The following is an 18,235-nucleotide window of genomic DNA, read 5'->3' on the forward strand; positions in this document are numbered from 1 at the left end:
AGACACACAAAGCTAGGAGAGCTAACAGATCCTGTAGACAGATGTGCTTATTTAGGTTCTCATTCTTCTGCACCACTATTGCTCTCATAGCGATATCGCTTCCCACTACTCTCTGCACTTTATACCACTGACTTCTTCCAAAAAAACAGAAACAACAGCCTGCATATAATGCACAGAAGGAAGGTAGCTAGATATCAAACTTGGGATGAGATGAGAGATGAGGCCAAAATAGTCTGCTGCAACTAAGGGTGAATATATTAAAAAGCAAATATTAGAGTAGCAGGCTGATACTTAATAAGATGTTGAACGAATTGAATCTGGTGCTGGATAACAAAAGCCATGTGATGCAACTATTATTTCAAGTGACAGTTTCCTTTCATTTTGACTTGTGTTCTAGTTCTCGATATCAGGTAGGCAATGCGCTGCCTATGGGCACCAATACGCTCCTGAACACCTTTTTTGGCACCTACGGAGGTGCCCTCCCCCCACTAATTTTTTTAAGTTACCACATTTTGTTACTGGCAGCTGGGATTGTGAAATAGATCCCTACTGGTGCTGAAAACTGGTTGCAAAGGAGGTTAGTGTGCTGGAGCTGAGGCCTCGCGTCTGCCTTGTACCGTTTTGTGCAGGCTACTTGTCTTTTGCCATGCCTCCCATGGCAACCACTTTGTGGCAGTGCCCAGGACAATTTTTCAAATGGCCAAATGTGCCCACAAACAAAAAAAGATTGCCTACTCCTGCTCTATATGTGGTTGACTGACATTGCTTCAGCAATTAACACCCCAATCCTACCTCAACATAAGTCTCTACAACATCAGTGCTGCTTTCATGTATGCGGTTTAGTGTCTAAAAATGTGTGTTATTCAAACATGTTAGGACATCTTGTAGCTGTACAAACCTTTTGTAGCAAGAGTAATAAGATCCTCTCAAAAGCACAAAGCCCTGTGTTTGAAAGTGACTCTGGACGCAACGCTCCTTCACATTTGTAGAAATTATTAATGATGACAATAAGGGATATCTGAGGTGCATTAGAGAAATGCCAGCCAAAGGTTAGTCAAACAACTTTATTTATAGATACCTGCAAATAATAATTTAAAAGAGAGGGACGCATACATCTTTATAGCTTGTGAATGCAATCCGTGCAAGACAGCTTCTTGCCTCTTGAGCCATGATCATGGCAAGTATACAAGGTCTGAATCTTTTCCTACTGTTGTGTGGATCTGGCAAGAGGCTCATGAGGGGAACTGCACTTCAAAGCAGAAGAGCGCAATACCAACACCATTCCAGAGCTCAAACAGATTTGGAGGTGGGATCATGCTGCTCTATGCCCCAACTTGGTTTCTCAAAAGTACAATGCCAATTCTCAGTAAGTCCACAGTGTGGAGCAAATCATGGAAGGTTTGCCAAGCCACTAACAATGAACACAAATATGAATTTTGCTGGATGTACATAAAACCTTAGGGCTGTTTCACACAATATAAAAAAGGTATTTTTGCAGCAAGTTCAATGAATAGGCATGGCCTGTGAACATGTGGGTAAGAAAACATCCAGAAGCAGAAAATGGATATGGTAGTTGCAGACACATATCTCCCACCCAAGCAGTAGTGTTCACTGCTGGGATATGCAATCCATATGCAGCAAACATCTTTCATATTTATGAAGAAGTTCTACATCCGGTTTGTGACATGTTGAAGAAATTCTAAGTAACACCTTTCTGTTGTAAAAATAAGGGTATATAGCAAAGTACATTGTTTAACATGAATGTTATTTAGAATGGCTGTGTCTGGTTTGATAGTCAAGCACAGTTCTGACAGTTGTCCTTTCTAATAATAACTCAATTTTTTATTGCAAAAGCACCTTCTGGCATATGGGGGACCGACAGATCTTAAATTAAGGCACTGAGGGGAGACGCAAGTCCACCATGGTGTAGCACATCCAGAATGCAAAAACATCACATACTCAACATCCCCTTTGCTTATGGTTTATGTGGGAATGTTACTTTCGCAAATGCCAAAGGAATCAAGCATAAAAAGAGAAGGGACTCTGACCACATGTGCATCAGCCACAGAATAGGGGAGAGTCTGTCAGACAGACATTTCAAATATAGTAATATTAACCAAGCAATATGTAATATATCACATCATTTCCATCCTCCCTGTCTAGAAGTGCATGGAAACAGAACCTAAAAACATTCTCATCGGCTACTTGGATTTCCTGGCTCGCTGCAGCAGTTATTCAGGAACAGTTCACAGAAGCACCACAAGCTACAAGCCAAACGGGAATAGCAATGCTACACATTGCACACACAGTCAGCCCCCGCTGAGGCATCTTAATGGCTAGCAGCACATAGTTTTCACAAGAGCTCACACCACGACAGAGAAGAAAAAAGATTCCAATCATTCCACAGCACTGAAATGCTTCCCAGACAATAAAAAGGAGAAGAAAATAAGATGAGATGAATGGGCAAGTAAGTATTCTCCATGCATGAGAATACCAATGGAAGGCAAGCAGAAGTAGAGAAATTCTGAACACAGAACAATAGTCTGGAATAACTCCTCTCGTATCTTGCAATTTTGATCCAAGACAGAACCCCGCATTTAAAGCCTCCCTAGACATGACATAGTAGGAAAATGGTTGAGGGGAGCAAGAATGAGACATACAAAAGAGACTGCACTTCGCTGGGATATGTTTGGAGGACAGGTATCCTTCAACAGAGCAATACTGTAACAATGAAGTGCAAGCAGAAACACTCCAAAGCAGGATACAGAATGACCTTGCCATTGTTACTGTTCTGATTGCTCCCCTTAACGCCCCCTGCCGCCCCCCATCTAGGCTGTTTCTGAGAACTTAAGCCCTTCCCCTATTAGACATTGTGTACCATTCCAATTCATACTGTTTTCCCAGTGGCTGCCTTTGCTGCCTCCCTCCTTATGCTCATGCAATTTTTGCTAGCCATTTTTCCAAGTCCTCAATGTCAGCACTGCCCTCTTCTCCCTTGCTTCCTCTGGCACTGCATTCAACAAATTCCACTTTCATGGGCAGTTGAGAGAAGTCAAACTCCTTGCCCTTCTTCCCAAGCTGAGAGGCAGATCCAGAGTTTGAACCATCCAATGTGCTTGGGGCAGCTGAGAGAGTCATTCGTAAAGTATTGCTGTTGGAGAAGAGAGAATACGTTTAGAACAATAGAACTAGTCTCTGCAAAATCAGAGGCCAACATTGTGTGCAACCCACATTGCATTTAGAGATATGCAAGTTAAATTAGCAATGATGATGTTCCTACTTCAAGAGATGCCCTGCTTTACTAGATCAGAGAAATTTGTGGTCAAAACTTACAGAAATTTAGCAAAAGCAATCCATAATTACATTACATGTAAACTTCTTAAAGATATTGACTACCCAAGAGTCTTAGCTCATCAGTGAAGTAAGCTGCATTTTACAGAAAGAAAAGCATGGGAAAAACAACCATTCAACCATTTCCCCTGAGCTCCATGTTTGTAATACGTTGGCAGTTCTGCTGATAAACACAAGACTATGATGATGCAGGTATTGGTTTAAGGATCAGTTTTATCCTCCTACTTGTATGGATAAAAGTGTCTAAACACATAAGCACACAAGCCCAGGAAACACAAGTAACTATTTTACACACATACAAGTGTTTAGAATTCTACATTGTATTTTATTTTTTATGTTTTTGTTTTTTGTTCAAAAACTTGATACTGTTTGATGAACAGCGATTGGGGGTAATAGGCATGTGAGACTGGGAAAGCACTCTTGATTCTCAACCTTATGGTATCCCTCCAACTCATTTAAGCTGCTATCTTCACTGGTCAAAACCAGAAGTCTACTCTGCTAAAGATGAAAATATATTTTCAGTAATGCAATTAAAAATTACCAAACCAGCACCAGGTACCACCAGGTAACTGAAGTGTAACAGAGCTAATGCAGATTTTTTACATGCCCAACCGAAGTTACATTACTACCCCCTGCTGGCCATCAGAGGGAAATCAGCAGCAATTAATCTGTTGCCAAACTAAAAAATATGAGATGTTTCTGAAATAGATCTTACAATAATCTGAGGATAATCTGAATTATTTGATACCCATGAACTGATTTGATTAAACCAGCTCCAATGTTGCCATTCAGCAATCCTCCTTGCTTCATGCATCAAACTGAGGGTCCATAGTTCAGTGGTAGAGTACATGCTTGGCATGTAGAAGATCCCAGGTCCCAGCATCTCCAGGTAGGGCTGGAAAAAATCCTGCATGAGACCATGGGGAGCCACTGCCAGTCAGTGTTGACAATACTGGGCTGGATGGACCCATGGTCTGACTCAGTATAAGGCAGGTTCCGATGTTCCTAAACAGTTAGGAAATTCTCACCAGGCAGAACTACCAGTAGTATGGGCTTTGCACCTCTTGGCAAATGATTGGCTTGGTGTTCCTTCACTTTTTGCCACCTCATTCCAATCAACTGTGAAGCATATGGAGATAATATGGAAGTAATGGCAGGTGTGGGCAGGAACCCTGAACACCAGGAGAGATCCACCAATGAGATTTGACAAACCAATCCTTGCAACTGCCCAGAGAGCTTCGGCTATTGGGCAGTATAGAAATGAAATGAAATAACTAAATAAACTTACAGTTCTCTTTCCAGCTGCTGCTGTATGAGCTTGGAAGATTTTGCCATTGTAACATCTAAAGAATGAATAAAGGAAAATATTTTCACATTATACTGCATACGTGTTAGACAGAGGACAATGCAACACCCTTGGGCTATTTTGGCACTGAATATTTCACACAGATTGCCTGCAAACTGTGATATACTTTTTTTTGCTACTGGACACTCTTAATTTAACTGTACAAACTGTTCAAACGAAAACAGATTCAGTAGTTCTATGAAGGGGAAATGACAGAGTGAGAGACAACTGACACTTCCAAGGAAAGAAAGGAACTACTTTAAAAAATCCTTGTAAGCTTAGCAAAAGGTCACCGAAAGTGAAGAGCTCAGGGAGGGGAACAAATGGCAGCAAAAACCAACTTCCACATAACACTTGCAAGCCATTCCTTTTCCTAAATGTAACAGCACCTTAGGCCACATTCATCGTATTGGAGTCCTGATGCCATTGTTCAGTGGTTTCTGGAATACACAGGATATGGCTTAAGGATCACTGCAAACACCTTCAGCATTCAAAGCCAGACCCAGCCAACACTCAAGTGCTGAAAAAGCAGCAGCCACAGACACTGTTGCACCACTTCTTAGTTTAACTGCTGCATATCAAAACTGTCCTGTGCAAGAACTTCAGTACTGCTCCAGAATTTGGGGCAGGGTCCCTTCACACTTGCACAGAATCCTTTGAATGTTTATGGGCTACAGTAGTTGCAGACAGATAAAAATGGGGAACTGATCACTTCTCAAATCAGCTGACTTTGCCCTAACTCCCTGCAAACCCTCATACGTAAGGAATGAATGCTTCAGTGGCCTCACATGCTTCAGCTGCAACGACTCAATTCAAAAATCTTATCCATAGATCAGGCTGCCAAACATTTCTGTCTACTGAAGTGAACAGCAGACTACCAAATGGTCGTCTCCCATCAGTGTTGCAATCAACTTAAGAAAGGAAGATAAAAGCATCCTGCTGTTACAACTGGAGCTAGGAAGAGCTAGAGAGAGGATGCCTCTGCTGGAAAATTACTGGCTGTAGCTTCCTGCAGCCTCCTGCTTTGCAGCAGCCTGGGTATCTACTCAATATGAGATATCATGGGTTCCTTTGGGTACAACATAACTGCGACATGTGCAGATACTCCACATTTTAGGCAAGGAAGATATGAGAAAATGCTCATCTCTAAAAGAGTTTAACCAACATGCAAGTGGTCACAACTTTGTTTCCAGGTGGATATGCAGTACCTTGCTTGTTGCATGCTATTAGCAGGGGAGGTGAATTTTTCAACACCACATTATCGATCAGGAGCTGGTACAGGAATTCTGCCACATCTTTCATTTCCCGCTGGAATGCTACACTATCCACAACAAATACAATTGCCCTGTGCACACACAAAAAACATACAGTACATGATCTTAAATGGCAAAGTCCTTCAGCTGACAGCATCAGATGACAGTGTGAACAGATGACCTCCATGAAACACGTAACTGCATGCAAGCAGCATTGAAATGTTACTCTAAGCACAAGGTCTGATACTGTCCCTGGAAACACCTCCAAACTGATGCCAAAATAAGTTAATTACACAATGATCCTAGCCATGTTTAATCAGAAGACAGACGTTTTTCTGGTCAATGGGACTTATTCTCTAATAACTAGGTTTATGACTGTAGCCTTAGATGCATCGTGTCTGGGAACAGAAATGTTTATGCATATATTACCTCTTTTTTTCTTATTTCAACTTAAGAAGGTTTGCTGTATTTGCATCATGTTGAAAGCATAAATGAGCACCATCAAGAGTTTATCAAGGGTCTTTGTGTGTAAAGTTGTTCTACGTGAAGTTTCTACAAGAGCATACAAGTGTATGCATTTTTTTTGTACTAAGGGTCTCTGGATGAGCAAAAGTCTTAGCTGCATCTGTAGTCTTAAGAGAATGAATTGTAAGATTACAGGAGGCGCTGCTCGACCAGTTCAGCCAAAGCCACCAAACTAGCAGTTGTAGAGTTCTCAGTTCTCTAGAGCTTTCCTGAATTAACAGAGAGACTGGTTGAGCAAATATCACATTCTAGATCAGGGATACACAACTCAAATTACTCAGAGGTCTGTTTTTATATTTTTGCTAACTCAGGAGGGCTGCACCACCACATTATCAATAGGAAAGCATTTGTGTTACAATTCAGTGCATTCTTTAACACATTCTCTGTACGGCCCCTTTTTCTCTCTGCACCTCAAGAGTGTGTAAATTCTGCAGCATTACAGGTCTCTCGGAACACCTCTGTTATTAACCCTCTCATATTTTCTCTCTCCACTCCATAACATTCTCGTCATTCTCTGCACAAGTCTCTTCCGCATTCTTTTCTACTCCTTATTTTACCCTCTGTGCCCCATCTCAGTTCCCCCATTTCATTTTAAATGCAGTCTATTTTTTTCTTTGTTCCCTCCCCAACCTTATTTCCACACATCTTTGCCAAGTTCAGCAGCAAAGCCTACCAAGATTTAACTGTCCTAGCAATTCACACACGTTAAGCAGTCTCAGACACATGCAACCTGTGCTGACTAGCCACCATTTATTTATTTATTTATTTATTTATTTATTTATTTCTATACCGCCCAATAGCCGAAGCTCTCTGGGCGGTTCACAAAAACTAAAACCAAACAACACACAATAAAACAATTTAAAATATATAGAACATTAAACCATGAGCTTGAAAAACTGGCACCAACTCCTCCATGCCCCTCTGAATCCAGGCTGTGGAGGTGTAATGCAGATGTAGTGACTTGTGCATCCTCCCATCCCAAACCCCACTTTTGAAAGGCTTGGAAGGGCCTTAGATGATTCACAAAGATAAGGGAAAGAAACACTAACAATGAGTATTTGGAATTCTCCCAGAGTGTTGCAAATACACAGGAATGGGTGTGCAACAGGTCTACAGATCTTACGTTGCCTAGCCCTACTCTAGATTGTTTCTGAAGTGGCTCCTGGCCCTCACTGGAGCATTACATATTCTATAAAACAAGGGATTCTAATGTCACATTCCCTCAAAAGTAATCTATTGGGGGCCAAATGTCACTGATGGGCAAGACCAAAGCCAGCGGTGGGCAGGGGCAGAGCCAAAAGTAGGCAAGGCCACCTCCTTTCTCCCTCTTCCCCTGCCACTCTCTTTTCTTTCTTCCCCTCTTCCTCCCCACCCAGTGGGCTGCTGGAGGAGGGACAAATCCCTCTTCCCGGATGTCTTAACCAATCGCTTGCAGGAGGTGTCTGAAATTAGGCTAAGGCCCATGTGTGGCCCAGGTTGCTCCCCACTCCTAAAATTAAACCTCCATGGAAATTGGTCTCTCCTCAGAAAAGCTCCTACCAGTCTCAAATATTTCCTGTCTAACCAGCTTAATTTCTTATACGATTTTTGTTAAAAAGAAGCCTACTGCCTTTCCTTCACCCAACCGGCCAGGCAGAAAGGTTCAAAGCAAAGGAGGCACACAAATGAGCTCCACAAACTACTTCATTAGGTGCCTACATTTATTTACAGCAATCCCACAAAATGCTCCATCTCAAGTAGTGCTCTTTTGGGTTACAATCTGAAAGCAACCAAGCATCCAAACCTCTAGTACTTACCGAGCTGCAGCCTTGAACCTATCCAAGAACTGGAACCGCAAGCTCTCATGGCCTGGAAGGTCAATTAAAGTCACATTTGTGCTCTGTAGGAAAAAAAACCCAGTAAATATCTTGATGAACATCTAATGAGACAGACATGGTTCTTTTAGACTGAAGATCACAGTCAGCCTACCATATTCTGCTTCGGTCCATAAGTTCTTTTTACCTTCACATTATTATCAATTTCAGTTTTTTCCAAGTTTTTAATGTACATACATTTTTATAGGCCTAGTAAAGGCAAGAAACTGTTATAAACTGACATATTTAATTTTTTATCCCATCAACCAAACCTCAAGAGACTGAGAAGCAGCTAACCTAGGAACAATGATACAAGTAGATAATGATAGCCACTAACTCAGTTTACAAAATAACGATACGAGTCTCCAGATTATATGGCTCTACTGGTTCAACTCACAACCAATTGAAGTGCCTCACCCAACAGATGTATATATATGAAGAAAATGACTAGTCACAGATGCTGTAGAAGCAGCTAAGCATGTAGCAGAATCCTAGGATGTTGATGACTTAGATGAAACTAGAACATTTGAAGATAGCAGGACGAAAAATGATATATATTTTTCTAGGAAGACAAACACAAAATGCCAGAACTGAAAGAGAGAAATTACTTTTATATCCTGCCTCCCATCAAGGAACTCAAGGCAGCATACATAGGGCTTCCAGATAATCCACCATCTAGGCACTCACCAGACACAGACCTGCTTAGCTTTAGCAAGGTTGCTGCATCAGATGCCCTCGGACCACACTTATGACTTCAACACAGTTTCAAACATGATTAAACTCTCAAACCTCAGAAAAGGCTTCTGTCATAAAGAGAGACCAATTCCTCTTGGCCAACAACTTTATCACCACTGCGGTTGATAGTCTAAAGGCACCTGACAAAGTCTCAAAAAAATAAACAGGGGTTACACCACCTTCTACAGCTCTGCAGAAAATAGGCAATCTCTTCACACTTATAGGACTGGTTCACACTTGCCGGTGGCCTGAAAACAAGCGTGTGTGGAATCTCTGATGGGCTCACAGCTGGGCCACTATTTGTGTGAACTGGCTTCAAGAGGGGTGGGGGACTTGTATATTCAACCACTGCAATTTCAGTGACTGCAAGGGCTTGTCAATGTGCCAATGAGAAAAGGGAAATTACAACATGGGGCTATATATACAACAGCCCTACACAGAGGAACCATTGCTATGAAACTGGCCATGTACGCTGCTGGAGCTGTTCATGTTGTGGCCAAAGGAAAGTGTGAACCAATCACAGTAGTGGCCTACCTATGCCATAAATTGAGTGAGGTAGAGTCTATTAAGAAAACACCATCATATTGTTTTTTTCATGCATTCTGTAAGTGTCCCATTATATTATATATAAAATATATATATTTATATAAAAATTACTATACAGTTATACATCAATTATAGGCATGAATCCAGAAAGTCTGTTAAGCTATATATGCTATCAGAGTTTTTACTAATAAATTAACCAATTCAAATATTACATCTCAATACAGATTGTATTTGCAAACAGGCATCTCCCCAAATACTAATAATACAACAAGGTGGGCAACTGATACAATAGTTTCAAAATAATTTGGACATGATCCGTTCCCCCTCATGAGTGCAAAGATGCATCTGCAGGAGAAGATACCCATCAAGTGTTACTGAGCCCTTTCCCCTGCCCTTCAGCAAAGCACCCAGCAACAGCCATCTTACATGGCTGTCATGGAGCATGAGTAGCCTGCATGCCAGGTCCTGGGAAAGAATGGGGTCAATGGATCCCTCTATGGCAGGTTTGGAAAGGTCTGGCATATAAAGTAATGGCCAAGCACATCACCAAGGGCTAGAAAGAAGTAGGGATGGGGGAGAATTTCTCCCCGAAACTTCGGGGGGCCGAGTGCCAACGTGTTCGGCCCCCCGAAGTAGTTTCGGGGAGAAATTCGCCCCCCCCACCCGGGACGGGACTTACCTTTCCCGAATGTCCCTCCCGGCGCCGGGTCCCGGCGGCGGTTCATCAGGTCTTCGTCAGGGGTGGGGGCGGCAGCCGGTCTTTCGACCGGCTGCCACCGCCACCATTACAATAAAAGTAAAAAAAAAACGCCCCCGTGATAGGCTACATGACGATTACCGTAGCCTATCACGGCTAGATCTGCAAAGTCAGCCGTGATAGGCTACGTAAATCGTCACGTAGCCTATCACGGGTGACTTAAAAAAAAAAAAAAAAGCGCGTACGCAAATGGCGGCCCCCATAGGGAGCCGCCATTCGCGTTCCTTATTTGGTCGCTGTAGTCTACGTAAAGATTACGTAGGCTACGGCGAAAATAAGGGCAACGCTATTTGCGTTGCCCTTATTTTCGCCGTAGTCTACGTAAAGATTTACGTAGACTACAGTGACCAAATAAGGAACGCGAATGGCAGCTCCCTATGGGGGCCGCCATTTGCGTACGCGCGTTTGTTTTTTTTTTTTAAGTCACCCATGATAGGCCAGGTGACGATTAACGTAGCCTATCACGGCTGACTTTGCAGATCTAGCCGTGATAGGCTATGTTAATCGTCACGTAGCCTATCACGGGGGCGTCTTTTTTTTAAAAAAAACTTTTTATTTCGCGGCCGGGCGAGGCGCCTCCTCCCCGGCCTGAATTTCAGCCAGGCGAGGCAGGAAGCATCCCCCCCGGCCTGAATTTCGGCCGGGCGAGGCGGGAAGCCTCCCCCCCCCCCGGCCTGAACTTCGGGGGGAGCAGCGAAGCGCCTCCCCCCCACCGCGAACAAGCTGCGAGACCAGGTAAGTGGCTTTCGTGCACTCCTAGAAAGAAGTGGGAGTGGCTTCAAAATGCAATTGTGGGTGGAAGTTCACTTTCAGTTTTTTCAGAGAAAGTATTAAGCTAAGCTTATAAAAAAACAGCTTACAAAAAAGCAGCTTACATAGGCAGAGACTAGGACTTCTGTTTTAACTCTTTACAAATTATTAAGTCAAAAACTTTTAATCAATTGTTACAGCCAGGAAATCTGTATGATAAGAATATTATAGAACACAAGACATGACATCTCCATTCTTACCTTGTCATTTTTTACTCTGTACAAGGCAGAGCTATCTGTTATGGAAGTCTGCGTATTTCGGAAATTTGCTGTTAACAGCTATGAAAATTAGAAGAAAGCAAAGAAAAGTGAAATATTCCAGGACTAATTAAAATTATTTGCCTGTCATCTAAACCCCAAGTGAACATTAGAAAAATACATTTCTTTTTCAAATAATTGTCTCTAGAATTTAAATTAGCCACTTAACAAAACTCATCCACAAAGGAACAAGTCACTAATCACCCCTCTGAGAGAGGGAACACTTTTGACAAACATTTTTACAAATTTAACGTGCACACCTAATCTATGTTGCCCATTACTGAGCTACATTTAAAACTAAAATCTATAATTTAATACTCCATGCTTCTATTGTCACTTCATAAGGACACATAATGTTTTTTCAAATCTTACATCTCAGATTGCTTTAAAAACAAGAGGAGACTAACGTAAGGAGCTCTCCCTTCTAACAATATAGAAACAACAACGATATAGAAGTCTGGGAAATGATCAAAAAGAAATTGAGAAGAACTCACATACCCTAACGAACAGAAGAGTTTTCCCTGACTCACACAGACCCACCAGAAGCACTGCTCTCCGACTGCTCTTTCTGGTCTGGAAAAGTTTCCAAATCACTACAAGGAGAGAGAAAAATTAGGAGTCTATTTATGGTTATACTCAAGGCTATTCATAATTTTGCCACCCATAACTAAGGTGTTTTACACACGCATCCTCTAACTAGGTCTAGAACTAAAGTCACTTCCAGTTTTGTACAAAAAGTGTAAGTTATGATTTTTTGGTCATGATGCGTGAATTTTTCCCATAAGCACATCTCCTGTCTTTGACGCAGGAAGTTAATTTATCAGAATAATGTATGCATGAATACAAATAAGATGAGGCTTCCTGGTAGAATTTGCCTCTTTCAACTTTCTAGGTAGCTTTCTCATACTAAGCCTTGCCTGTCTCTCTTAAAATCCCATTCTCCAGCTTTGGAGACACATGCAGCCCAATACTACACACATTTACTCGGAAGCAAGTCCCACTGTATTCAATGGGGCCTACCTCCTAATAAGCATGTTTGGGAATGAAGCCCAAGTAATATATCACATCTTTCTACCCTGCGGCTGCTTACAAAATTTTATAAGAGTTTAAAACAAAAAGAATTACAATTCAAACAAAGACAAAAACATTAAATACAGAGAAGAGTAGCAGTAGCAAGTTAACAGCTCCTCCAAAATAACATGTAAGCCAACTGTCAAGCATAACCTCTTGCCAAACCTACCCACCAAAATTCTCTGCCATATGGATCTACCCCCTTCTCACTGAGGGCTCACCCACCAACCAATTCTTCCACCTCTGTTCTTTCCAGAGGGCAACAAAATCCTCAAACTAGGCCCCAGACTAAACAAAAGGGAAACAGGACGACAGAGGTACAGCCCTTGCTTCACCCTGAAGCAACAACCCCAAAACAGAAAACCATTGTCAGTGTCAACCCACTGGTGGCCAACCACCACTCCCAGCAAATAAAAATATCTGGGCCCCCTGAAAGTAGTTGCCTAGCCATCTCAGCAAATGGGGCCGATTTCAGAGAGTAACACTGGGTGACCATACCTCAGCCCCTTGGCAATTGAGCTATAGGGTTCCGCAGGGTACCATCTTGTCCCCAATGTTAACATCTATATGAAGCCGCTGGGAGCAGTCATTAGGGGATTTGGAGCCAAGTGCCATCAGTATGCCAATGACACACAGCTCTATCGCCCTGTGACATCTGAATCAGGAGGGGCTGTGCAAGCCTTGGACCAGTGCCTGAACTCAGTAATAGGCTGGATGAGGGCCAAAAAACTGAAACAGAATCCTGGCAAGATGGAAGCACTGTGGGTGAGTGGTTCCAGAGCCTGGGAGATAGGCTCATTGCCTGTTCTGGATGGGGTTGGACTCCCTCTGAAAGATCAGGTCCATAGCTTGAGGGTACTCCTAGATCCATCATTGTCGCTAGAGGCCCAAGTGGCCATGGCAGCTCGGAGTGCCTTTTGCCAGCTTCAGCTGGTTCGCCAGCTACAGCCTCTCCTGGGCAGGGATAGCTTGGCCACAGTGGTACAGGTGCTAGTAACCTCAAGACTGGATTACGGCAATGTACTCTATGTGGAATTGCCCTTAAGGCTGCTTCGGAAACTGGAGCTAGTGCAGAACGCAGCAGCTCGGCTGTTGCCAGGAGCTGCCCCTTTTCAGCATGTGACTCCTTTGCTGAGGGAACCGCACTGGCTGCTTATCCGCAACTGGGCCAGCTTTAAGGTTTTAGTACTAGTGCACAAAGCCCTACACAACTTGGGACCAGGATTCCTGAAAGAGCTCCTTCTCCCTTACCAACCTGCCCGGTCACTAAGGTCATCGGAAGGTTGCTCCTGCTGGTTCCACATGGACCTATGGTCCAACTGGAGTACACCAGGAGATGAGACCAATGTGGTAGCCCCCTCTCTTTGGGACTCCCTGCCCCTGGAGGTTAGGCAGGCACCAACACTGTGTTGTTTCCAGTGCCTCCTGAAAACAGCAGTTCCAGGAGGCATTCCTAAATTGACCAGTCATGGTTTCTATTGGCATTCTGTTTTTAAAAAGCATGATTTTAAGGTGGTGTTTAACCTTTTTATTCTTTCACTGTTTTATCTTGTGTGTTCAGCACCTCAAAATCTGTTTTAGATATAGAGTGGTATACAAATACTGTAAGTAAGTAAGTGAATGAATGAATGAATGAATGAATAAATAAATAAATAAATAAATAAATAAAATCAACCTTGGTGGCACTTCTAAAAGCCCACCAATAACTCCTTGTTCTCTCTAGTATGACAGGGAGGGAAAAGCCCCCCCCCCTCACACACACACACACACACACACCTCCAAATGGTCCTGTTGCTGCTCTCTAAATGCATGCTAACAGACTAAAGGTGAAATGCTATGTATGTTTAGACAGACATAAGTCCTACAACTCCCAGCATTCCCCAGCCAGCCATGGGGAACACTGGGAGTTGTAGGACTTTTCCCCCCATCTAAACATGCATTGCATTTCACCCTAAGGGATGAATCAGGAAGTCCTCACTTCAAATCTTGCCAGTGCTATGAGCTTTCTATGTGCTCTTACACAAACCACTCTCTCTCCCTCCCTCTCCCACAGCCACAGGCCCACTTCTGTACTACTAGGATAATAATATTAACCTACTTTACAAGGTTGTTGTAAGAGTTAATGAAATGCATGTGAAATCCTTTGACGACTCTAAATTTTAAAGCATGACCACAATAATCTCAACATTAAATAGAAGAGAAACTATAGAGCTGAAAAATTTGGCTCTGCAGAGCGCAACTGCGCTATAATCGCTAGGGAAAAAAGGACTTAGCCAGTACATTCTTTGGAAAAGTCACAGCATGGAGTAAGGGCGATTCCCACAAGATAACAGCAAGAACTACTTTTTCATGGATGAGAGCTGAGCTCTGAGCCTTTAAGGAGCTGCAAAAAGGGCAGCTGTTCAACAGGTGCGTCTTTTCCCAGCATGAAGATGCCGCGATACAAACGCTACACCCGCCGAACGCCTGCCTGCCAGGCAGCTCTTCTAGTCACCGAGCTGGGCGAGAGCTCTGCGACCGGAGAGGATCCCCTGGTAAGCCGGGCTCCCCTTCGGGCAGCGCCCGTCCCTTCCCTGCCACCTCTCCCGGCTGAAAGAGTCCGCCAAGCGGGACTAGGGCGTGAGGGGAAGCGCCGAAACCCACGCAGAGCCACGACGACGAGCACGGCCACCGCCACCGAGACCAGGAGCTGGAGCCGCGCCGCGTCCTGGGCCGGCAGCGGAGCGTCCTGGGGAGGGGGCGACCCTTCGCGCGCCGCCGTCACTTCCACGGTATTCATCTCGACCCGCCGGCCTCGCGCGGCAACCGACTACGGGTGACGTGACGACGTGTCCTTGCCGGGGACCGTCACCTTCCGTTCTCCACGCGCAGCGGCTGCCGGGACGCACGTTCGTCTCCCAGGTGCTTCATGGGGATTGTAGTTCGCTACTCCCGGGCACTCTTCCTCAGCCTTGCACCCTCTGGATGTGTTGAACTACAACTCCCAGGATGACAGATAAGCTTGCCGGGAGATGCTGGGAGTTGTAGTCCAACACATCTGGAGGGCACCAGGTTGGGGAAGTCTTGTTTACATACATCTCCCAACTGAGGAATCATAGGGTTGGAAGGGGCCTGCAAGACCATCGAGTCCAACCCCCTCCCCCAATGCAGGAAGCCTGATTCCCAGGCGGGGGCCCATCCAAGTACTAACCAGGGCTGACCCTGCTTGGCTGACGAGATCAGACGAGATCAGGCGCATCCAGCCCTTTGCTCGATGAGAACGCTTCAGGTGCCAGATGCATTGGGCTGTAGTCCTTGAAAGCTTCTGCCCGACTAAATACGTTAGTCTTGGGTAAGGTGCTGTGGAACTAATTTAAGCGTTGCTACAACACTCCGGCTCCCCTCAAATGTGAACATTGCCACACCAACTTTCGCTTGCCCTATAGCAGTCGTGGCACCCTTTCGCTTGCCCTATAGCAGTCGTGGGCACCTTGTGGCCCTCCAGAAGTTTAGCCTACAACCCATGATCCCTCACCAAGGGCTATGCTGGCTAGGACTGATAGGAGTTGTAGCCCCCCCCCCCCCCGCAAAAAAAAAAACCTGGAGGGCCACAAGTCATATGCCCTCTTTCACAGCCTTCCCCAACCTGGTAATCCAACACACCTGGCGGGCACAAGGCTGGGGAAAACACTCAGGCCCAAAGGTCATGAAATGAGGAAATATTCAGGACTGTTTACTGTTGATCTGAAACTGGGCATTATTTAGTCAGAACCCAAAAGGAGTCTTGAGCATGAAACTACAATTTTTCCTGATCCACAGCCTGCAGTGTTTTTATTAGGAGCAACCAAAATGTCACATAATAGTGAGCAAGTCACTTTGAGACTGCTTTTTGTAGTGAGAAGCAACACATAAATGTTATTATTCTTATTATTATCATTATTATTTTTAATAACAACAACAATAATAATAGCACACCTTATGGCTACAACATCCAGCCATTTCCCCCTCCCCCTTCCCAACACTCCCAGCTCCATTAATATCCAGCCTGAAGAAGGATCCTGGTTTGCTCATATTGTGACATTTTGGGTGGTCCTAACTTGTAATAATTCAGCAGTGTGTGAACCAAGAACTACCGGAAGTACAAGCTGGGTTTCGAAGAGGCAGAGGAACTAGAGATCAAATTGCCAACATTCGCTGGATCATGGAGAAAGCAAGAGAATTCCAGAAAAACGTCTATTTCTGCTTCATTGACTACGGTAAATTGTGTTTGATTGTGTGGATCACAACAAACTGTGGCAAATTCTTAAAGAGATGGGAGTACCAGACCACCTTACCTGTCTCCTGAGAAACCTGTACGAGGGTCAAGAAGCAACAGTGAGAACCGGACATGGAACAACCGATTGGTTCAAAATTGGGAAAGGAGTACGACCAGGCATTGTCGCCCTGCTTATTTAATTTATATGCAGAGTACATCATGAGAAACGCCGAGTTGGATGAATCACAGGTCGGAATTAAGATTGCCGGGAGAATTATCAACAACCTCAGATACGCAGACGATACCACCCTAATGGCAGAAAGTGAAGAGGATCTAAAGAGCCTCTTGTTGAGGGTGAAAGTGGAGAGTGAAAAAGCTGGTTTGAAACTCTACATTAAAAAAACTAAGATCATGGCATCTGGCCCCATCACTTCCTGGCATATGGAGCGGGAAGAAATGGAAGCAGTGACAGATTTTACTTTCTTGGGCTCCAAGATCACCGCAGACGGTAACTGTAGCCATGAAATTACAAGACGCTTGCTCCTTGGGAGGAAAGCTATGGCAAACCTAGACAGCATAGTAAGAAGCAGAGACATCACCTTGCAGACAAAGATTCGTATAATCAAAGCTATGGTTTTCCCAGTAGCAACGTATGGCTGTGAGAGATGGACTATAAGGAAGGCTGAGTGCTGAAGAATTGATGCTTTCGAACTGTGATGCTGGAGAAGACTCTTACGAGTGCCCTGGACTGCAAGGAGGTCAAATGAGTCAATCCTAAAGGAAATCAACCCTGAGTGCTCATTGGAAGGACAGATACTGAAGCTGAAGCTCAAATATTTTGGCCACCTAATGCGAAGAAAAAACTCACTGGAAAAGACCCTGATGCTGGGAAAGATTGAAGGCAAAAGGAAAAGGGGACAGCAGAGGATGAGATGGCTAGATAGCATCACCGATGCAATGAATATGAACTTGAGCACGCTCCGGGAGAGAGCGGAGGACAGGAAGGCCTGGCGTGCTATGGTCCATGGGGTCACGAAGAGTCGGACATGACTTAACGATTGAACAACAACAACAACAACAACAAACTTGTAATAAAAGTATTGCTGAATTATGAATTTTGGACCTATTATGGACCAATGCAACGTCCTTCGTTTTTTGTGTACAGTTTGGCAGTTAGTGGCAATTGCTTTAGGGCTCAATCGAGGCTAGGTGATAATTCAATATAACATTGCCGCATGGGGTGTAAAGATAGATAAATATCTGTTGTGCATCTAATCAGACAGTCAGATTGTATATATGCATTTATGGGAGAATGGGTAAGAGTGTGAATGAGAGATTGTGGGTGAAAGGGGTGGGAGAGCAGTATATATGATGTATGAGATAGCTGGCTCACTTTCAAGTAATCTTTGCCCTGGATTGGATGCATTGGTTGTCTTTTAGGCTACAGACTCTCATCCTTCGTGTTTCTCACCTGTAAAATGAATAGTGTTTCTATAAT

At 43.9% G+C, this 18,235-nt stretch overlaps 1 protein-coding gene across 1 annotated transcript; it reads right to left on the reverse strand.

The window, feature by feature from the left end:
* Positions 1–1,016: 1,016 nt before the first annotated feature.
* On the reverse strand, positions 1,017–15,366 carry SRPRB (SRP receptor subunit beta). The gene is made up of 7 exons (XM_084846954.1): positions 15,147–15,366; positions 11,931–12,025; positions 11,376–11,453; positions 8,271–8,353; positions 5,905–6,041; positions 4,640–4,694; positions 1,017–3,151 (listed from the first exon to the last, which is right to left on the reverse strand). The coding sequence occupies exons 1-7, from the start codon at positions 15,280–15,282 to the stop codon at positions 2,935–2,937; spliced, it is 801 nt and encodes a 266-aa protein (XP_084703080.1). The 5' UTR covers positions 15,283–15,366; the 3' UTR covers positions 1,017–2,934.
* Between the last annotated feature and the right edge of the window lie 2,869 nt (positions 15,367–18,235).

This window comes from Heloderma suspectum, chromosome 3, assembly GCF_057233095.1.
Source record: "Heloderma suspectum isolate Gila_16-S chromosome 3, 16-S_ref, whole genome shotgun sequence".
Classification (NCBI taxonomy): domain Eukaryota; kingdom Metazoa; phylum Chordata; class Lepidosauria; order Squamata; family Helodermatidae; genus Heloderma; species Heloderma suspectum.